Source organism: Mytilus galloprovincialis, chromosome 8 (assembly GCF_965363235.1).
Source record: "Mytilus galloprovincialis chromosome 8, xbMytGall1.hap1.1, whole genome shotgun sequence".
Taxonomy (NCBI): domain Eukaryota; kingdom Metazoa; phylum Mollusca; class Bivalvia; order Mytilida; family Mytilidae; genus Mytilus; species Mytilus galloprovincialis.
The window spans coordinates 3,385,860-3,409,490 of NC_134845.1; the positions used below are offsets into that span (position 1 = coordinate 3,385,860).

The following is a 23,631-nucleotide window of genomic DNA, read 5'->3' on the forward strand; positions in this document are numbered from 1 at the left end:
CATAGAAAATGATAGTGCAAATTTCAGGTTAAAGTTTTTGGCTTCAGGTTAAAGTTTTTGGTCAAGGTAGTTTTTGATGAAGTTGAAGTCCAATCAACTTGAAACTTAGTATACATGTGCCCTATGATATGATCTTTCTAATTTAAATGCCAAATTAGAGTTTTGACCCCAATTTTACGGTTCACTGAACATAGAAAATGATAGTGCAAATTTCAGGTTAAAGTTTTTGGCTTCAGGTTAAAGTTTTTGGTCAAGGTAGTTTTTGATGAAGTTGAAGTCCAATCAACTTGAAACTTAGTATACATGTGCCCTATGATATGATCTTTCTAATTTAAATGCCAAATTAGAGTTTTGACCCCAATTTTACGGTTCACTGAACATAGAAAATGATAGTGCAAATTTCAGGTTAAAGTTTTTGGTCAAGGTAGTTTTTGATAAAGTAGAAGTCCAATCAACTTGAAACTTAGTACATTGTATACATGTTCCCTTTGATAAGATCATTCTAATTTTAATGCCAAATTAGAGAATTTATTCCAATTTCACAGTCCTTTAAACATAGAAAATGATAGTGTGAGTGGGGCATCCGTGTACTGTGGACACATTCTTGTTTAAAGTTAATTCAAGCTAACTAGATATACAAAGAAGGTTAAAACGTCTTGAAAGGTCAAAAATTCCTTAAGAGGTCAATTGACAATTTGGTAATATAAACTATTTTGCAGATCTTACCTCGCTGAACCTTTTTAGATGTTTTAACATTTTATTTTATCTTCAATAATATTCAAGATAATTACCAAACATTACAATATTTACCAATTTAGTGGCAGCAACATAACAATGGGTTGTTCGGTTCGGTTGAAATTTCACTGCTGATGGATCTTCGCCTATTGAACATGTTTACCTATGTCGGGTTGCTCTAAATGCTTTAATTTTGAGATCTAAAACAATAACTGCATTTGATACCTATGTTCTATATTTAGCCATGGCAGTCATGTTTGATGACGGATCAAAACTTCAGATACAATTTATTTACAAGAGACATTAAGGAGCATTCAATAAAAAATTAGAAGTATAATATTAGGTCCAGTAGTTTCAAAGAAAAAGATTTTCAAATGGTCGCAAATATGAACAAATTGTGTAAAATTGTCTTTAAAGGGCCATAACTCCTTATGGGATCAATTGACAATTTTGTTCATATTAACCTTTTTTATGTCCCATTTATGGGCATTATGTTTTCTGGTCTGTGCGTCCGTCCGTCTGTCCGTTCGTCCGTCCGTCTGTTCGTTCGTCCGTCCGTCTGTCCCGCTTCAGGTTAAAGTTTTTGGTCAAGGTAGTTTTTGATGAAGTTGAAGTCCAATCAACTTGAAACTTAGTATACATGTGCCCTATGATATGATCTTTCTAATTTAAATGCCAAATTAGAGTTTTGACCCCAATTTTACGGTTCACTGAACATAGAAAATGATAGTGCAAATTTCAGGTTAAAGTTTTTGGCTTCAGGTTAAAGTTTTTGGTCAAGGTAGTTTTTGATGAAGTTGAAGTCCAATCAACTTGAAACTTAGTATACATGTGCCCTATGATATGATCTTTCTAATTTAAATGCCAAATTAGAGTTTTGACCCCAATTTTACGGTTCACTGAACATAGAAAATGATAGTGCAAATTTCAGGTTAAAGTTTTTGGTCAAGATAGTTTTTGATAAAGTAGAAGTCCAATCAACTTGAAACTTAGTATACATGTTCCCTTTGATAAGATCATTCTAATTTTAATGCCAAATTAGAGAATTTATTCCAATTTCACAGTCCTTTAAACATAGAAAATGATAGTGCGAGTGGGGCATCCGTGTACTGTGGACACATTCTTGTTTATATCTTATTTGCTGAACATTATTGCAGCTTATAGTTTATCTCTGTCACTTATATATAGTATACAAGACACAGACAATCCCTTAAAACTTAATATTGACGCACAGTATTGGTGAACCCTACTAGTTCCGCGTTTTTTCTTCCTAATTTGAGCATGTCTTTTAGAATAAATGAAAACTGGTATGATATGTAATGTCTAAAAGACTATAGTTTTATAGTAATATCTTTGAAATAATAAAATTATAACACAATTAAATCAAATATCCCTAATGAGAAAAAAACGTCAAAAATATGAGCGTAACTTGTAACATGGAAATCTAGTTTTTTTTAGTAATTTGAATCAGAAAATCTTATTTTTGCACGCACATTAGCGGGAAATGCTATGCGAAATTTCGCTATGACGTCATCCGACGTTTTGGGCATTTAGATGAAAGTGATGTCCAAATTTCTTGGGAACGATACGAATACAAAAATGTTAAAGTTAAAGGTGATAAAATGATAAGGAAATTGGTTCTTGTGAGAAAAAGTTCTTCCCCTGCTAAAATGTTTCAATACTTAAAATTTTTTTTAGAGACATTTCCTGCACATCAATTCCATGCATACTTGCAATCTAAGCAAATGAAATCATTGGTTGAAAATCTTCCGATAGGTCATTGTGTTACAGTTCACAATTTTTCTGAGAATTATAAGTGTACTGAACAGAATGAAATTCAATCCTCTTATTTTCAGAAATTAGAGGTTTCACTACATGTTACAATATTACATAGACATTCAGTTCTCGAATATGACGGAAAAGATAGCACCGCGGAAGAACCAAATAGTGTCACTGAACAGTTTTTTGTGATAAGCCCAGACCAAAAACATGATCATCATTATACACATTGTGTGCAAAACTTGGTATCGAAATATTTGAAATCTATTAACTGTGAAATATCGGTAATGCATGAGTTTACTGACGGGTGTAGCTCACAATAAAGTCGACATTATATGGGAGATGTAAGTTATTCATACTCCGATTTTGGATATGCAAAGATTCTTCGAAATTATTTCGAAACATCTCATGCGCGTGGTCCACAAGATGCAGCAGGGGGTTTATAAAGAAACGAGCTAATCTAGCAGTTATTCGTGGTACACATGTGATACAAAGTTCAAGAGACCTATTTGATTACGCGCAGAGTAATTTGTCCACCACGGCAAACTCTTCTTAATGTTCTCGACGAATTGTTTTGATATGTAGACTCCGTTAATCGAGATCGGGATCGGAACTTTCTTTCCGTTAAAGAAAACCGAAAAATTCACCAAGTTCGATCATTCGATGACGGAGAGGTTTTTGTAAGAAAATTATCTTGTTATTCTTGTCAAAGTTGTATTGTTGGAAATTATAGCACCTGTATGAACGATGCACAATTGGGAACATATAATAAATTAAAATTGGTCAAAGAATCGGAACATAATGACTCTGATGCCGATTCCGATAACGACGAAGGGGTTGATTACGAGACTAACATTTGTGACTTTGTTTCAAATGGAACAATTTTTGCAGTTAAGGCTGATGACACTGATTGTCCATATTATGTTTTAAGAGCAAGCAAAGACCCAATAATTTTAAGAAAAACAGGTACCGACAAATGGGGTGCCTCGTATCATCAGGGAAATAAAGTTATACATGGTTTCTACTTTAACACTATTGATAATAACGGATTCTAATTGAAGTTATCAAAACGAATTCCGGCGATCGTTCCCGCACTTTCAGTTATATACATTTGTTCAGAGGTTGATATTGATGATAATGGTCTAGTCAATTTAAACGAGTCTCCGCATGGCCGAATTCTGCGGTGCTTAGACCACGAATATAATGTATTTATAAATGATGTTTCTTTTTTTGTCGATCGCCATTATGGAAATTATCCTTTCAATCATTCAAATATTTATTAAACTTCAAACCTTCAACAATTAATATACTTAAACAATAACACGCACATACAAAATCTATAATTTGTAAACTTCAATTTTTATTGACTCACAGTAGACACAAAAGAAGAAAAAAAAAGATTTAGATGCAAACGTTGACATAGGCTTCAATAACGTCTTCTCAACGTTCCGTCGATGAACGTTTTCTGACGTTACAAACGTAGCACCAATACTGTGCACATGGTCTATAAGCAAAAGGTCAACTATGTTTGGTTTATGGAATCATCACAAACTAGACACATTATGGAACGTCAGTTAAAGTTTGAAGTTATTGGCCCAGTAATTTCAGAGAAGAGTCTTACCCTTCGGGCGCACCTGAGATCATCCAATATGTCAACTAATTTTGGTTATTCGAATGAATGTTTAGGTTTACATGTCTGTCTATCCTGGTGTATCCGACATTTCCATGAATGATTGATAATGCTATGATTATGTGATACTTGTAGAAATTAAAGGTCATATTCCTGACTTTGTACAGACATTTCCTTATGTAGAAAACGATGGATTAAACCTGGTTTAAAGCTATCTAAACCTCTCACTTGTATGACAGTCGCATAGAAATCCATTATATTGACAACAACGAGTGAGCAAAACATACAATAACAATAGGTCAAATGTCAAGATTTGGGATGCAGCAGTCAACATTGTGTTTTAATCTTAATCATTGTAAACCAAACTATTTCAACAAATAAAACCAAAACGGTTTATACATGATGTAGACACTGTCAACTTGTGCCAAGGGACATTTGAGCGAAAATAAAAAATGCACAAAATTTGTCATTTGAGCACCGGGATGTTAAATTTGCCTGGATTTTATAATAGGACATTTGAGCAAAATTTCCTGTGATACTTTTAAATGAATAAAGAAAATATTTGTATAAGAAAGTAAGAAGAGAGAGAGCAAAATTTTAAAATAATTATAACTATGTTATTTTGTATTTTACTTCCGATTAATTTTACGAGTTCTGGCTAGTTAATGGTAGTGTAGTGGTAAGCCTTTGATGAAAATTTCAAACCCGAACTGACTTGTTAATAATGTCATCGTCGAGTTTTAAGTTTTATGAAAGTGCTTTGTTTTTTTTTTTTCTTCAATTATGATGTACACTGTGTGCATTATAAACTCCGCATTTCGTTTATTATTACTATATCCTGCTCGAAAACAAACGTCCGCCTCCCCGTGGTGAGAAGACAAACTTTCGCTTCCCCGTGGTGAGAAGGATCAACATTTTATATCTGCGAACGAAGGAATTCGTCATTTCTATTTGTCCCGCTCAAAGGGCATTTGCTTATCATTTTTGTTTTTGCTCAGATGTCCTAAAATTTCGGCGCTCAAATTTCCTATACTTTGGAGCTTTTAAAACGTCCTTTCTTAATCGCTCAAATGGCATGAAATTATGCTAGAAATTTCCACAGCTGAAACGCCGTATATATAGACAAAGTATATAGGCAAAATAAGAGACAAGAATACAGAAAAGTCCATAACTATTCAATAACACAATAGCGGGATGTATAAATACCAAGCCACGCCAAAAATAGAATATATAACTTAAAGTGGACTTTAAATATAAGAAAAGAATAAAAAAAATCTAGGAGATAATACCTTAATGTGTAAGAGAATGCATATGTGTAGTGTTGTTTGGACTATCTTCAAAATATTGCATATATGATATGTATAACGATTGTATAGTATTACATATAATAGATATATACACAAACTAGTCAAAACATTTACTAAACTTTATCTTCGGTATAAGGAAATAATTCGTAAATATAATTCAACATGCAGACATCTTATACGTTCAGGTATTTCATATCCAATCTTTTATGGTAATATTCTTTACAAAGCACAAAAATGTCAGTATTCACCTCAAAAGCTTACAAAACTTTTAAACAGACTTATTAAGAAGGGATTTTGTTACGATACTGTTGTCAGGTCATCAAAGATTGCATATTTTGACTTTAATATTGATTCACTTGTAGGGACTTTGCATAGGAACTAAACACATTTATTTAAAAAAAACAGTTGTTGGCATGACACGGGTTATGTTCTTCTCATATATTTTATGATAGTATGATACTAAACCCGTAACATGAGGGATTGTGCCTGATATTCATATAATGAAGACATAATCTTTCAATCAGTTTAATTGAGGTCTGGAGCTGGCATGTCAGTTAACTGCTAGTAGTCTGTTGTTATTTATGTATTATTGTCATTTTATTTATTTTCTTTTGTTACATCTTCTGACATCGGACTCTTGAACTGAATTTTAATGTGCGTATTGTTATGCTTTTACTTTTCTACATTGGCTATAGGGGAGGGTTGAGATCTCATAAACATGTTTAACCCCGCTACAATTTTGAGCCTGTCCCAAGTCAGGAGCCTCTGGCCTTTGTTAGTCTTGTATGATTATCAATTTTAGTTTCTTGAGTATAATTCGGAGTTTATTATGACGTCCATTATCACTGTACTAGTATACATATGTTTAAGGGCATCCGATACAGTTTCTCGATAAAATGTCATTTTTATAATTTTGTAATATGTTGTAGGCCTTGGCGAGTTATAATATAAAACACAAAATAAAACATAGGTCACCGTGCTTGTTTTCGAGAAAATTGAGGCTGAAAATTGGGGATTTGTGCAATTTTGAATAACAATTAGGCAATGTTATAAATTTTTTGGAGCAGATATTTTTCGTCGTAAATTATTAAGATCGGGTTCAATCTGAAGCTGTGATAAGTGACAAAAAGGAAAAAAATAAACCACTACACGAATAACTATACAATTATTCAAGCCTTGCTTGACATTGCAGACCAGATGCTCAAAGTGGTATTTTTCAGACCTAAAAAAATAGAAATAAACTGTTTCTGAAAATGTCATTTTTATAATTTTTCTGCATAAACTGCATTTTGTCTTGCTTTCTCCAAATCTCAAATAAAAAATATAGGTCACCGTGCTTGACTCCATAATAAACGCGATTTATCCTAAAAATGGCGTCCCCCCTTTGTAACCTCAACTTTAGCGCTAAAGTGCACGACGTCGCTGGCAGACAAATTCGACGTTATCTCTGCAAATTACCGGCGACATTTTTCAAATGTATAAATATTGCTTGTAAAGTACTATCTATAAATTGGTTATATTGTTTCCGGAAATAAAATCATGTGAATAACAAATACCTCTCTCTGTTTATGGTCTAAGTGAGAAACATCTCAAGAAAAGTTATAACGGACTGTTGATAATTTTTACGGCTTTTAAAATTAAGACTCGGCAATTTAGAACTTGACATACAGGTACATTTACTGAACACACTCGTATATTATTTCATACTGTATGTTGACCTCTAGATTTGTTTTGTTTTGTTTGGTGGACTGCTGTTTCATTACAAATATTCCTTAAAATCCTTTTATTCACGTTTTAATCAATGAGAAATCCGTTTTTGTTGATACGAATTAAAAACTCACGTCGTTTGGACAGTAAATCAAATTTAACGCGCATTGCAATTCGAATTAGAATTTACGTTAGGACGTCAAACATTTCGAATGCGAATTAAACTAATTCGAATTAGTTAATGCGAATCGACTTCGAATTACGTGTGAACTCAGCATTATCCTGAAAACGGAACTTCTTTTTTTGTACATAAATTGTAGCACATACATTAGGTCGTTACTTTTTTCGTTTGAATTGCTTTACATTGTCATTTCGTGACCTTTAATAGCTGACTATGCAGTATGGGCTTTGCTCATTGTTGAAGACCGTTCGATGCCCTACAGTTGTTAATTTCTGTGTCATGTTTGTCTCTTCTTGAAAGTTGTCTCATTTTCAGAAAATCTAGAACTGAAAAAATAAAACAAAAATGCTCATGGAGTCCGCTTTCTATACCCAAATCCAAAAGACAAAATTATTTTGTGAAAAACCAGTGCAATTTAATAAAATTTTGCATTTTCTCATTTTTTTATGTCCTGATACTGTGCTGGTGGGTCCTGTCATTGTGTTGGTGGGTCCTGATACGGTGCTGGTGATTTTGGGTAAAAAGTTTGTCATATTTGAAACAAATGTTACAAAATCAATAAAATTTGGCTGATAATTGTATTCAATCGGATCTGTGACTCCTATTTTTACTTTTGTGCGTCCATTTGGCTGTTTTATAAGCTTTTTTTTTTTTAAATAATCGTAACTTGTATTCTTTAAGTTGTATTGCTTAAGAATTCAACTGAGATTATTATTACCATTGGGCAGCATCTTCCGTCTATTAAATATCAGATGAAAATATATCTAATTAGAATAGTTTTATTAAAGATTTTAAATGCCCTTGAATTGACGATTCTTTACATGATGTGTTAACTTAACAGTTTTAAAAGGTGCTTAAAGTAAAGCGACATTTATAAGTGGGGGTCTTATATTGACATTAAGGTTTGACTGGTTTATTTCAGTTAAATATGCGTTCCAACCGACCCCTCATCCTTTCCTCATTCATTGGTACAGTGGTGTAACAACACAACAATTTATCACATAAAACAATAACATTAAAACATACAAAATAGTTTTCTTCTTGTCGTAAAGGTTAAATTCTCAACAAAATCTAAATAACTTTGTTGGAACGAACAGAACAAAGGGGACCTATAGTTGTTAACTTCTGGTCTCTTCCGGAGATTTATTTCATTGGCAATCATAAGCACATCTTCTTTTTTATATTTAAATCAAATGTTCATTGAGTTTGATTTACTTTTAAGCTTCAACCCTGGTGAGCCATGCTTATTGTCGGTATGCTGTTGCACTCATTGCATGTAAATTTTCATATTTCCATCTTTTTTTTTCTGATTTGTTTTACCCAATTCATACGTGACAGGATTATCATCCTAGTAACCGGTGTTACCCATGTATACATTGAACATAAGTTAAAAAAAAAATCAACAATACTGTGTGTGTCAGTTTGTTTAAGCAAAACGAAACTACAAAAACTTCGAAAACAAGAGAGATTTTTTTTAAATGTCATGATTATCTGTCGATTTCTAGAGTTATTAACTTCAGATGACAGGGAATTCACACCGTGGTGACTCTGCTGTCTTTCATAATTATATTCATATAAAATTGAGAATGGAAATGGGGAATCATATAAAATTGAGAATGGAAAAGGGGAATGTAGCAAAGAGAGAACAACCCGACCTTATAACATACAACAGCAGAAGGTCGCCAATAGGTCTATACATACAAAATGTATATAAACTGAGACTACTATAAGTCACTATCGACTTTATCGGATAATGCGAGTCTCCTTATAGTTAGCTACGTTATTTTAACTTAATTTTAATTTAAAAATTTAAAACTCAAATACATTTTAGCAGATAGTGGTCATGTTTGTTGATGAATATTGTCTTTCCTAGATTCACTCTTGAAAAATCATTTGGTAACATTTAATCAAGTAATTTCAGAGAACATCTTTTTGTTATTACTGACGCCAAGTCGATACATGTAGCTCACGCCGCCCCTAGACACTGGCTAGCTTATATCGAAACGGGTTGATAACCAATTATTTCAAATCAGTTGTGTAAAGTGTGTACACTGTAAAAATAGTGCTTAGAATTTAAACGTGTTGCAAGACTTATGTGCTTAGGAAAGTGTTTAATTTCTAAGCATTAAAAACTAAACATGTTTTGGCTCTCAGCACTTCGCACTAAACATGTTTTGGCTCTCAGCACTTTGCAATAAACATGTTGTTGTGCTAAACATGTTTAGCTACATCGTCAAGTATATGAAGCTAAACGTGTTTAAATTCTAAGCACTTTCAATATTGAGACACTTTCCTAAACACGTTTAGAATTACAACACGTTTAGGCCGAAGACGGCATGCATACCACGTGCTATTTTTTTGAGCGGGAAGAAGAAACAAAGAACCCGAAGTCAAAGGCCACGCTGTTTACTTCTGACCATAACTGACCGTAACTTAACTGTTTCAGAAAGGTAAGGAGTTATAATTATACTGATTTTTATTTTGTACTGCCAATTTTAAATGATTATTGACAGTTATAAGTATTATGTACAAGTACACTATACCGTATAGTCAATTCAGGAGAAGAAAAAGGGGGAATCATCCCACGAAACAAGTGCTTGTAAGAGATCTTAGTGTTCAAACTATCTTGTGTAAAGATAAGAGTTGTTTAATGTTCTATCATGCAAGCTAGCACTTATTATTATATATATATATATGTTCTTGGAAAGGAGTTCGTGAGGACAATTTTCATTTGGTACTCCTCGGCAGATTATAATGGAACATATAGGGAAGCGGAATCTGCCGAGTGCATCATTCGCAAAACCAGTGTCATATCGAGTTCATTGTTTTAGTAAGCACTTCCTAAATGCACAATCAACATTTGCTCAAAATAAATAAAAAGATGCTTGTTTTTCTTCAATAGTTATAAGCCGTTGTGCTTTCTTATATTTTTATTGATATGTATTGTTTTATTCTAGATGAGAGAAGTGCAGAGGAAATCATTTGTCTTGACATGCTAAAAGAGGAGATAATGCACAGTAGCAACTATATTGCTAGGTAAGAATCCGAAGTGTATTTGATTTTTAAAATGTCAATATATATTTGATCAAATGAATGATATTAAGCATGAAAAGAAGTTTTATATTAAAAATATCAATTTACTCATCAGTACATTTATGCTTTTATACCACGTTTTTAATGTTGTTATCTTGATCTTAAATCATGCATTTACTTTTTGGTGTTGTAGTTCGTATACTTATATTTTTAGATTAATTCTACTTAGTTGCTTATCAATATTTTTCTATCTTTCAGGCCAGTGACCAGCAGTTGGGTACTAAGAAAGGAGAAGCTCTTATTGACTTGTAAAATGAAAACAGGACATTTTCAAATTGTTTTGATTGGTCAATATTATGTATATGTACGTTGCTATGAATTTATGATTTTATGAGTTTATATTTGATTGTGTTCAATGATTAACTGAAAATAAACAATTACAGAAATTCCTTTGTTTCATATCTTGTAATTTTGTTTTTAATCCTAGAATTAGTATAATAATAATTTCATTTCAAAAGTTCTAGACTGTTTAATGAATATTTGAAATGAAGAAAAAATGCAATAGTCGAATGTTGACAATTGAATTAAAGAAAATACTCATTCAGATTGAAAAGGTATTAGTCACAATCAATTTGAATTGGAAATTCAAGTTTCTTAGTTTGATGCGTTTGGCTCCTTTTGTGATGGTATGAACACATGTAGTATTGAAAGCTATCATACGTTTTACAGTCTAGCCTTCCGGAATACTAGTTTTTTTCGGGGTCTAATGAAGTAACGGCTTATCGCACTAAAACGATAAACATGTTTCTTCACGACCCTTTATGGTCTAAACATGTTTACATTCAAAACACTTCACAGCTAAACGTGTTTCCTGACAAAACACTTCAGAACTAAACATGTTTCCAGATACAACACTTTACAACTAAACATGTTTACAGTCTAAGCACATTTTAGCAAAACATGTTTCTAGTCTAAACACTTTACATCTAAACATGTTTACAGTCTAAGCACTTTATAGCTTGACACGTTTAGGCTGTTAGCACATTAAATATTAAACATGTTTAGATTTAAAACGTGTCAAAAATCGGTTTCACAAATGTGTTTAGGAAAGTGTTTAGGCTCTAAACACAATTTTTAGAGTGTAGAGTGTTGTATTGTTACAGCGGATAACAGTGAGGGTTCCGGTGTATTGTTATCGCCTAGATGTCCATTACGTAACTTTCGTTTTGGTGTTTTAACCGATCCAAAAACATGACGAATACATAGATATCATCAACATTAGAATATTTTTTCACGAGTCAAGATGTCTGATATACCATTCAAGAAAATAGAGTCAGGCATTTGTAAAGAAAACTGGAGAAATAAGGTCGTGTTGTGCTAGGTTATTCATAGATGAATCGTGTACAATTATTTTGAATGGATAATTACATCATATTCATGAAACAAATGTCTGTTGCCGTCAAAATCAAAAGCTTGTTACAAGAAAATGTTTTCCTTACTTGGTTAAAGTTGCAAGAAGATTAATCTGACCTCGAATAATACCATCATTCATCTAGATTTTGAAAATAGAAAGCACAAAACAGTAAGACACCTTTTTTTCCAGAAGTCGTAGATTTCCCAAACCCGGATAAAGGAGGAGGGAAGTCAATCATTTAGTTGTTATATATGAATGAAAAAAAAAATTGGCGCAAATGATACCTATAGTTTTGAAAATTAGGTGGCGCAAAAGAAGTATTGGAGCAATCAAGTTGTGGCGCAAATGAGTTACTTTTTGGCGCAAAAAGATATCGCCCTTTATTTCATAGTGTGTTAATTTACGTTTTTTGATTGAGTTAAGCCTTCCAATTGATGTTTTATCGTGTGTTTTTCTATGTTGTGATGTTATGCTATTGTTTCAGAAAAGGGGAGAAGGTTTGGTACCATTAAAACGTTTAATCCCGCTGCAAATGTTTGCACCTGTCCTAAGTCAGGAATCTGATGTAGTTTGTTTATGTAATTTATACGTGTTTCTCGTTTCTCGTTTTTTTTTATATAGATTAGACCGTTGGTTTTCCCGTTTGAATGGTTTTACACTTGTAATTTTGGGGCCCTTTATAGCTTGTTGTTCGGTGTGAGCCAAAGCTCCATGTTGAAGGCCGTACATTGACCTATAATGGTTTACTTTTATAAATTGTTATTTAGATTGAGAGTTGTCTCATTGGCACTCACACCACATCTTCCTAAATCTATGTAAAAAATCATCAATATCTATGCACACGCATGTGGACGAATATCTCAAGAACGTTTGCAATCTCAAGGAACGATAACTGCATGGATGATTAAGCATTTTTTGCGAGAAAATACGAATGCCTACTCAAATCCATTCTATTCGAGAAATCGAATGATGTCAGTAGAGTGTCCAATATGCACTTGTACTGCACTATTATTTTTTTATTCTAAGACAAGTGGTTGTCGGACCATCCACAAGAACATGCGGTTATCCGATGTTCAGTACATCAGTACTTTGATTTTTAACTGTTATGACTTTTGAAAGTTAAATGTAGGTGTATAATTTAGTTTTTTTGCATCTTTTATACTTGTATAATCATACTTAATTAGAAGTATGAAGCTACGAGGTATTTTAATTTTTTAAATTAAAAGCACATTTAACAAAACCGATTTCTGTAGGTGCAAACAAGTATAAATTCAACTGAAAAAAAAACCGTACACGAAAAGACAAAATATTGATTTTAATTTGCATATCTGACCCCTCCCCCTCCACATCCGGCAACAACTCTTTTATTTTATTTTGTTGTTGTTGTTGTTGTTGTTGGGGGGGGGGGGGTATAAATGGGCAATCATTTTATTGCATCTTACTTCCAAGGCGAGTTTAAATTGACTGTTTTGTCCTGAAAACACATATTAAATGTAAAACTGATATATCTGGCTTTAGATTCGACTTTTTAAAAAGATATATATAAAAAGGCTACATGTTAATGTTATAATACTAAGAATTCACTGTATAAAAAAAATAAATGCGTGAAGTGAAATACCTCAGTAACGAGTCATAACAACAGAGAATGTGTGTTTGGCACACAAAACTTAAAAGCCTCGTGATATTACCAATATTTTAATTAAAAGAGTATTTCTTAGTCTGCTATTTTTTTTCCCGTCCACTGGTTTTCAATCGTTTTCAATCAAAATTAAGGCATGTTTGTAGCGGTATGTTTGTAGTCATTAAATATATTTAAATATAGAAAAGTAGGACACATCATTCATTCCCCCCTTAATTCTTTATAAAAAATATTTGACAACAGACTTTCTTTTGGAATTATAAAATGCAAATAGTATTTCTGTTAGTGTTATCTAGGTTATCTCGTCTTCATTCTCTGACAAATTCTAGTCCGGCCTTCCATAGAATAGTAAAATATTTTTTAAGTGTTCTATCGAACTTTCGAAAATAACTGACAGAAGTTAGACAAAAAAATCAAGTTGAAAAAAACTTTAAAATACATCAATTTTAGAATTTTTAAACTAATCCAAGCTTAAAATGTTCACTGTGACCTCCCTCTTCTCCCCCCCCCCCCCCAAAAAAACCACGTAAAAAACCCAATACTACAGACAGGTCATTCTTTTAGTCAGCACTAAATTATTTACAAAGAAATCTGATTTTAGCTGCTGAAACCACATGATTCTAACGCGCAGAAACAAGGCTGATCTGAGTTTCATGCCTGTTCCCAAGTATATACAAAAAAAACCCAAAAAAACTCGGACTAGAACAACACGAACCCAGCAAAAACTAGGGGTGATCTCGGGTGCTGCGGAAGGGTTGGCAGATCCTGCTCCAAAATGTCGAACCCGTCGTATCGGTCATATAAGTATAAACCCATTGACAAGTCTAATTTGGTAGTCCACAATTAGGGTAAAGGAGTACCAGGATTGCAGCTATCTGACAAGAATGACGACTTAAGAACTATAACAAAAAAACTTTCCATTGTTTTTTTTTTTAATTTCAAGGGACATAACTCCAGTCAAAAATTGCATCCGAAACATTGATGATAAAAATATCAGAAGTTAATGCTTGGGAGAGCTTTCAATGCGATATGTCAATCAAACTTGTATTTGGGGGCATTTCTATTGTTAAATTGGTCAGAACTGATTCTTTTTTTTAAATCGTCTGAGACATTGTCGATATAATCCTTTAATAAAAAATAAATCAAATCTCCTTTAAGAAAATGAGGATTGAGAGTGACTGTGCTTACAATGCAATTTATGTATAATGGATACGCCCAAAGGGAAAAAACATTATGTTGCTGAAAGAACAGAGATAGATATAATTTTCATTGAATATTTTTCGTACTTGCGGCTGCCATTTGCAAATCGTCAAATGTTACAAATAAATCCTTCTAAAATATATTGATGTAGGAAATAGTTGTATTCAAGAATGAAAATGAATAAGCCGTACTAAAAACATGATTTGTATTTTTGTTCCTCTTTTCAGGCCGTACGTAGATGTTATCAACCTCATTCTATGGTCTCTGATGGATAGTTGTCTCATGGGCAATCATCTTTCTATTATTTTTATATTGGGAGTAAATTCAAAATTTTCATCCAACTGAAAACTGTTGCTGCAGCTTACGGACAATGCAATTATAGAATTTAATCGAAATCCTTATAAGGTGTGATAATATCTTAAAAGATATGTAACAAAACATTATATCTTGGGATCCCAAGAATGTTGCCTCTTTCAGCGAAATAAACATAAGATTTTTAACTTTTGTAATATTGATGTCGTCTTTTGACAGTTTATTCCCGTATTAGCCTCGAAATAATTTCATTACTTTATAAATAATGAAAACTTTGCTATTTCTATATATTATATAAAAAAAAAAGTAGTATCAAAAAGATATGTGCCATTCATTTTCATTTTCCTATACTGAAATATATTTCTGAATTTTGGATATGCACTGCGATAAAATATTCCATAATATAAAAGAAATTAAATGAGACTTCATGTATTTATAATTTGATGCTAATTCCGTTGCAAGTTAAAAATATTATATACATATAAATTGTTTATGCAAGAAAAATTATTTTTTAATATTTTTTAAAAACTTTTTCATGTAAAAATACATTGCTTTTCCAATTGAGTATTAATTAAAAGTTAATTAACGGTGACCACTGATTAATGATCAAAGATGTTCAGTGATGTTTTGTTTGTAGTGGTCAAGTGTCCCTACCCCACGCTGAGAGTACTGTAGACGGTAAGTAAAGTGTCCCTACCCCCACGCTGACAGTACTGTTAACTGTACTCACCCCGTGAGAGTAGTGAACACTATTCTAACTTTCTATAAAACCCCATATTCCACTAGCAAAAGTATCACATTAACTTTCAACAGTCCTTCAAGTATATACATTTCCAATAAAATACTTTTAATGTTCGGAGCACAATGATGACAAAATTCTGGCCACATATACCTCTTCCACCAACATGAGAATGAAGGTTGAGGCCTGCATCCCAATATTTTTTATTATGAATAAATTGTTTTTAAATTATTGGTTAAATATAGCTTTGTTAACTCACTAGACATCCGTTAATAAATAAAGCACAAACCCAGCTTCTTTCTATGCATATATGTTCATCACTCTTTAACAGCTATTAATTATTAATATTATATACTAATCATATTACTGTATTAGTAAAAATTTAAGTCATATTGCGTTTATCGTTTTAAAATTGTCTTCCAAACCCTTCAGTCTGAGTGCTCATTTAAAAGAAGAAAAAAAAAAAAAAAAAAAAAAAAAAAAAAAAAAAAAAAAAAAAAAAAAAAACAAGTATATACATAGTTCTACCATGGGTACTTTAACAGACATTGCTCACAACAGCTTTGAGTTTGAAGATTCCGGTAATTTTACATTCCAGTGCAGTACAAGTTATGAAGATGAAAACTGCTCATCACCGGACTCGGTATTTGAATACACATTCCCAACGGTAAATATACTTAATTTTCTTGTCCGTGCTAGTTTGAAAAAAGAAACGACAATTTAGAAGTTTTAATTTTACCAATTAGATACAGTAACAATTTCTTTCATTTCATTTCACTAATATATTTTACTGAATTTAATATATATTTTTTTAAAATGTGGAAAAAATCTTGTATACATATCATTTCATTCACAATAGTATTTTTGAATATATGCTTAATTGTCAGTATTTAATTATTCTACTATTTATTTTGCCAGGCTACTGTACATGTTTGCTATGGTTGTAATGGAGTTGTAGAAGACCAATACGTCCTCCGTCTAAATGACCAGTCCTGGCATCCGACCTGTCTCCGCTGCTCTCATTGTCACACCATACTGGACAACCACAATACCTGTTACGTCAGAGGGGGAAACATCTACTGCAGAAAAGAGTAAGTATAATATAAGTACACTTATATCGATACAGCAATAAGTAACAAGTTCGAAATAGTAAGACGGTACCATCTTGGAACACGCTGGTTTTCGTCTCGTTTATAGTTCCCATTTAAAGGAAATATTTTTTAAAGACATCAGTTTTGCATATTGTGCCTATAAATCAACATGTCAAAGCTTAAAAACATTAATTGGTGTACAAATACGACGCGATTTTCAATAAACTTGTATACTAATTTATATTTTGTTATTTTTCAGAGAATTTGGCACACCATGTTCCAAATGCAACGTAACAATCACTAGCGACGATTGGGTCAGGAAAGCACATGATAACTGTTACCACTTAAACTGCTTTAGCTGCAGTGTCTGCAACAGACAACTCTCAACAGGGGAACAGTTTGCTTTACATGACAACAGTCTGCACTGCAAGATCCACTATCTACAAGTTTTACAAGGCAACAAACTTGGTGATGGTAAGTCTGCTTATTCTCTTGCATTTATCATTAATTTTAGTTAAAAATAGCTTACTGTTCTGTGTGAGTCAATGCTTTGTGTTGAAGACCGTACCTTGACCTATAATGTTTTACTTTAATAAGTTGGATGGAAAGTTGTTTTATTGGCACTCATACCACATCTTCCTATATCTATAAACGCGAACTTTTGTATTTTCATCATATTCCTGCAGATTTGTTTCCAAATATATTTAATTTAATTGCAAGTCAGCGGCTCTTTCCACAAAAAATCATACACATTTCAGTATAACTTACAATCAATTTTAATTGTATCATTTATTGTGAACAGATCTATTTGGTACAACACAATGAGAAAAAAATTATTAGATGCAAAAAAATGTTAGTCTTAAACATTCTGTTAAACAATATTCATTTACTTTTTTAGAGCGTCTAGGTAAACGTAAAGCCAAGAGACAGCGTACAGCTTTTACAGAAGAGCAGATTCATGTTTTCCAGTCCTACTTCAATGTAGAACAGAATCCGGACCCTCAAGACTTAGATACCATTGCCGACCAAGCTGGAGTCACTAGACGTGTGGCACAAGTTTGGTTCCAAAACGCACGATCACGGTCCAAGAGAAATATGCAGATGACCACGGTCTCTCCAGTTCCCAAAGAATGCAGTGAGTATATTAGTTAATAATTTTAAAAAATCTTAAAATTCTATACAATGTTTATTTTCTGCGTAAGTCTGATCATTTGAACGGAACAGTGTTGGAGATAGATTTTAATGCTGACTTTTTTTTCCTTGACGGGAAACGAACTCGCACCTTTGCTACACTCTGTACGACACTAATCACTTGGTCTCATTTCAAGTGCTCTAGACCACATCTTCTCTATATTATATTACTGATCAATAACTTCAAGAAACATTGGTGCCATCTCGTTGAATGTTGTGTGTTAAGTTTTTTTTATTCTAATTCACTGTTCATACTTTTAATTTTAAGTATTTATTATTTGTTTTGTAGGTTCCTCAGAACACAGCTTTGATAGTTTAGATGACCTGACCTGCAGCGACTGAACCAAAGATCTACGTACTAATATAACGTGCTAAAAAGTGAACACATTTTATTTGTAAATAACTGTTATTTATTTGTATTTATATTGTTAACTTATTGAAAATGTAACTAATATTAAATGTATAAAAAGAATATTCTAGTTTTCATTCAACTTAACTAGATGAGACAGCAAATAAAACCAAAAAAAAAAATGCATTACTATGATGCAAACATAATACCGTAGTCACAACAACCAACATATTGTACACAAACAAACACCATAATCTAACTTCAAATTGAATATTGCCTTCAACACTGGGCTGTATCGATCTGATGAGTTAATATAAAAAAAAAGAATATAATATAAGAAAATGTGGACGGTTGGCCAATGAAACAACTCTCCACAAACTGCACTAACAGCTATTAGTCACCTACGACCTTTAACAATACCGCAAATAAAACCTATACAGCATAGTCGGCTATAAACGGCCCCGAAATGACAAATGTAAAACAATTCAAACGAGAAAGCTAATTGCCTAATTAATGTACAAAAAAAGAAGAACGAAAAACAAATGTGCAACACAACAGCAACAAAAGACAACCACTGAATTGCAGGCTCCTGACATGGGACAGATACATAAACATACATAATATGGCGGGGTTAAACGTGTTGGCGGATCCCAACCCTCGTCCCAACCCTTGGATAGTGGTGTTACAATACAACAAATGAACGAATTATAAAATTCAGTAGAAAATATCACACTTATGAAATTCACCATATATAATTTGTATAATTACCATGCATATAAACACGGGACTGTTGTCAACTGAGACATTGCAGCTTCGTCACTTCAACAGGAAAACTCTTATGAGTATAGAGTAAATACATACGCTGAAAAAAGCTGTTAAATAATAACATTTTTGGTTGCCAGTTTTTAAATTTTAATTGATATTGAACTAGTCAGGATTCTATGCAGGTTAGGCTTTGATCATTGGTTTAATAATCTGTAATCTGCTAGAAGCTAGTTTACAAGGTTCAAAATCAAGAGATGGTGCACTTCATGGAGAAGATATGACACATAATCACTACACGAATTTGATATGACACAATCCGTACTTGCATAGGAGATTACACAATGCTTATACTGAGAGGATATTGACACAATGCTTATACTGAGAGGATATGACACAACCCTATACTGAAAAGATATGAAACAACCCCTATACTAAGAGGATATGGCACAATGCTTATACTGAGAGGATATGGCACAATGCTTATACTGAGAGGATATGATGCAATGCCTATACTGAGAAGATATGACACCACGCCTATACTGAGAGGATATGGCACAAGGCTTATACTGAGAGGATATGACACAATGCCTATACTGAGAGGATATGACACTATGTTTATACTGAGAGGATATGACACAATGCTTATACTGAGAGGATATGACACAACCCCTATACTGAAAGGATATGACACAATGCTTATACTGAGAGGATATGGCACAATGCTTATACTGGGAGGATATGACACTATCTTTATACTGAGAGGATATGGCACAATGCTTGTACTGAGAGGATATGACACAACCCCTATACTAAGAGGATATGGCACAATGCTTATACTGAGAGGATATGACACTATGCCTATACTGAGAGGATATGACACCACGCCTATACTGAAAGGATATGAAACAATGCCTATGCTGAGAGGATATGACAAAACCCCTATACTGAAAGGATATGACACAACCCCTATACTGAGAGGATATGGCACAATGCTTATACTGAGAGGATATGACACAACCCCTATACTGAAAGGATATGAAACAATGCCTATACTGAGAGGATGACACCACGCCTTTACTGAGAGGATATGACACAATGTCTATAGTAAGAGGATATGACACAATGCATATACGTATAGGATATGACACACTACCTATACTGAAAGGATATGACGCAAAGCCTATACTGAAAGGATATGACGCTATGCCTATAGTATGAGGATATGACACAATGCCTATACTGAAGGGATATGACACAATGCCTATACTGAAGGGATATGACACAATGCCTATAGTAAGAGGATATGACACAATGCTTATACTGAGAGGATATTATAAGCTATATGGTTCGCTACTGACCCCATACGGATCCATAGAGGGTTAGTAAAATCCATAGGGGTGAGGCCGGAGGCCGAGTCCCCTATGAATTTTATTCACCCTCTATGGATCCGTAAGGGGTCAGTAGTTAACCGTATAACGAATTTATCGGACGCTGGACTTTTTCTGCGGCGTTTTGTTGAAAATTAAACAATGAAACACAACACCATTAATAGATGACGTCGCCATTAACGCGTCATGAACCCCATATGAAACTTACTAACCCCTACAGTCTCATAGGGGGTCACCACGTGACGGCATTTAACCAATCACAACGTGATAATTCATCTGTGGTCCGATAAGACACAATGCATATACTGAGAGGATATCACACAATGCCTATAGTAAGAGGATATGACACAATGCTTAAACTGAGAGGATATGACACAATGCATATACTGAGAGGATATGACACAAAACCTATACTGAGAGAATATATTTACTGAGAGGATATGACACAATAACTACATGCATAGAAGATGACAATGCTTATACTGAGAGGATATGAAATAATGCTAATACCGAGAGGATATGACATAATGCTTATACTGAGAGGATATGACACAACGCCTATTAGAACCCATGCTACTAACCCATGCTACTAAGATATCGTGACACCAAATCGCCTGCACTGTAGCCGTCCCGCTAGACCACACGACCACCTGGGCTTCATAAAAATGAAGCTTTCGGTGGCCGGGTGTTACCTTTCCACGTCAGTTTTAATCTAGCGTCGCACTACAGTACATGATATATAAGGCATGGAGATATCAGCTAAATTATCTATAGTAAAGGATCCTACAAATTAATGTAAGATACAGTCACAGAAAATAATTAATTTATAAGTACGTCTGAGCCAGTGACAACTCTACAACAGATTTATCCATCGGATCACCAGCAGTGATGGTGATACATGGCTGTGTACATTCTGTACATACAACTAGTCTAAACATCAACCCAACAATGTTAGATCTGTAAATTTGCTTTCGCAAATTTTTTGTTCCTCCCTCGCCGGGATTCGAACCCATGCTACTAACCCATGCTACTGAGATATCGTGTCACCAAATCGCCTGCACTGTAGCCGTCCTGTTAGACCACACGACCACCTGGGCTTCATAAAAATGAAGCTTTCGGTGGCCAGGTGTTACCTTTCCACGTCAGTTTTAATCAAGCGTCGCACTACAGTACATGATATATAAGGCATGGAGATATCAGCTAAATTATCTATAGTAAAGGATCCTACAAATTAATGTAAGATAAAGTCACAGACAATAATTAATTTATAAGTACGTCTGAGCCAGTGACAACTCTACAACAGATTTATCCATCGGATCACCAGCAGTGATGGTGATATACATGGCTGTGTACATTCTGTATATACAACTCGTCTAAACATCAACCCAACAATGTTAGATCTGTAAATTTGCGAAAAAAATTTGTTCTTCCCTCGCCGGGATTCGAACCCATGCTACTGAGATATCGTGACACCAAATCGCCTGCACTGTAGCCGCCCTGCTTTTTTTCTCTTGATAAAATTTTATTCAAATATTCACCAGACAGTACCTGGTGTCACAAACAGACAGTGACATATAGCCGTCCCGCTAGACCACACGACCACCTGGGCTTCATAAAAATGAAGCTTTTGGTGGCCGGGTGTTACCTTATATATATATATATATCTTTATTAGCCTCCCTAAGGAGAGATAGTGATACCAATACTATATTAATGCATAACACAATATATACAAATTTGAATAGAAAAAACACACGGAAGAAAAATAATAAATGAAATTACTCTAAACTTAATTCACCTTGTTAATTCGGATTGAGAAAAAACTTCGAACTTAATTCATATTGTCAATTAGGAATGAGAAAATGATTTGCAAAATCTGTAAACATGTTTGACGCATAAAAATTGAAAACGCTTTTTCTGCTCGCAGTCTAGTTCAAATTCGGTTTCGCACGAGAGTAAAATGTAACAGAAATCTTCATCATCTAAGGAACCAAGAAAGGCACTTAATGTTATTGGGTTTAAGCATAGTACTTCGCACCAGAATTCATCCCGAATGTCGGATAAATAGTCACACGACGAAATTGCGTGAATACACGGGTCGGTGAAAAGTTTACCACATTTATCACATAAAATACTATCACTGTTCGTATTGTGGACCAAACAACACGGGGATACTATGTAATTTGCCTGTTTACGCAAATACGGAAAGTCTAATGCAACTGTCCATGCAGGATCCATGTACATTTCAAATGAAATTGATTTAAAAGAAAGCCAAGTTTAATAACAGTATTGTTAGTAATCAGATTTGTATTAATAAAAATTTATTCTGACTATTTTATCCATCAGAAAAACAGCCTTTCAAATTTTGTTTTATTTTACACAGGTGATTCTTTTAAAGAAAAGAAAGCTTGAGTTAGTTACCTTATATCGTATATCTGATGGATTGTTTCACCTGACCTCTGTGACGAAAACCGTTATATCGGATTATAACAGCATATGTCGAGATTTTTTTCAACGATAAAACAAACCAATTCTTACCTCATTTTTGTAATAACAACATACATATTTTTAAATTCATACCAGTATAGTTATCAAACATGAAATTTAATTTATATTCGTTATATTAAGATATTAAATATTATATAATAGTAATCTTGATTTCACACATGTTATTTTCAATATTTGTTATTATTACAATAGTGTCTTCTATGTAACTACATGTATTGGTTTATGATATACAGATCATTCACATGATTTTTGTCTATTAATCGAATTATAGAAATGACTAGATTTCTCTTTGATCAATGAACCTAATGAAAAAAAAATCACCTTTAAACCTACAAAATAAACCTAACGGTTACGTGTTAAAGCGACAGGTGTTCTTTTTCATCTTAATGAGAAATTTCAATTTAGTTCTGGTTGCATCGGAATAGTGGCATGTATTTGACTAATATGGATATTTATCTGTTTCAGAAAAACGCTTTTCTGGAGAAAGCCTTGCATATTTTAGCTATTTTATCAAGAAACTATTTACTCTGAGCACTCGCATGCATCTCACAATTTATTAGGGCACCTCGTTGGCCGAGTGTCCTAAGTTGTTACTACTGTAATTTCTAGCCAGTCAACACTGAGGTTGTGATTTAGAACCCCGCTCGTATCAGTTTTCCTATCGA

At 33.5% G+C, this 23,631-nt stretch overlaps 1 protein-coding gene and 1 long non-coding RNA gene across 2 annotated transcripts; both read left to right on the forward strand.

Moving 5' to 3' along the window:
- The first annotated feature begins 9,699 nt into the window (after positions 1-9,699).
- LOC143043079 (uncharacterized) lies at positions 9,700-10,812 on the forward strand. Its single transcript, XR_012968181.1, has 3 exons — positions 9,700-9,789; positions 10,297-10,375; positions 10,631-10,812. It is a non-coding gene; the product is annotated as an uncharacterized LOC143043079 (long non-coding RNA).
- Positions 10,813-15,736: 4,924 nt separating this feature from the next.
- Positions 15,737-18,430, forward strand: LOC143043080 (LIM/homeobox protein Awh-like). Its single transcript, XM_076215558.1, has 6 exons — positions 15,737-15,755; positions 16,184-16,343; positions 16,595-16,767; positions 17,027-17,241; positions 17,666-17,902; positions 18,248-18,430. Exons 2-6 carry the CDS (start codon positions 16,206-16,208, stop codon positions 18,298-18,300), a joined length of 816 nt encoding a protein of 271 aa, XP_076071673.1. The 5' UTR covers positions 15,737-15,755; positions 16,184-16,205; the 3' UTR covers positions 18,301-18,430.
- Positions 18,431-23,631: the final 5,201 nt, after the last annotated feature.

What these genes read in the sequence shown, in the direction of transcription:
- LOC143043080 (XM_076215558.1), top strand. Translation starts at nt 16,206, where the DNA reads ATGGGTACTTTAACAGACATTGCTCACAACAGCTTTGAGTTTGAAGAT. An exon ending in TTGAATACACATTCCCAACG is followed by an intron (nt 16,344 to 16,594) that starts GTAAATATACTT and finishes TTATTTTGCCAG; the next exon opens with GCTACTGTACATGTTTGCTA. An exon ending in AACATCTACTGCAGAAAAGA is followed by an intron (nt 16,768 to 17,026) that starts GTAAGTATAATA and finishes GTTATTTTTCAG; the next exon opens with AGAATTTGGCACACCATGTT.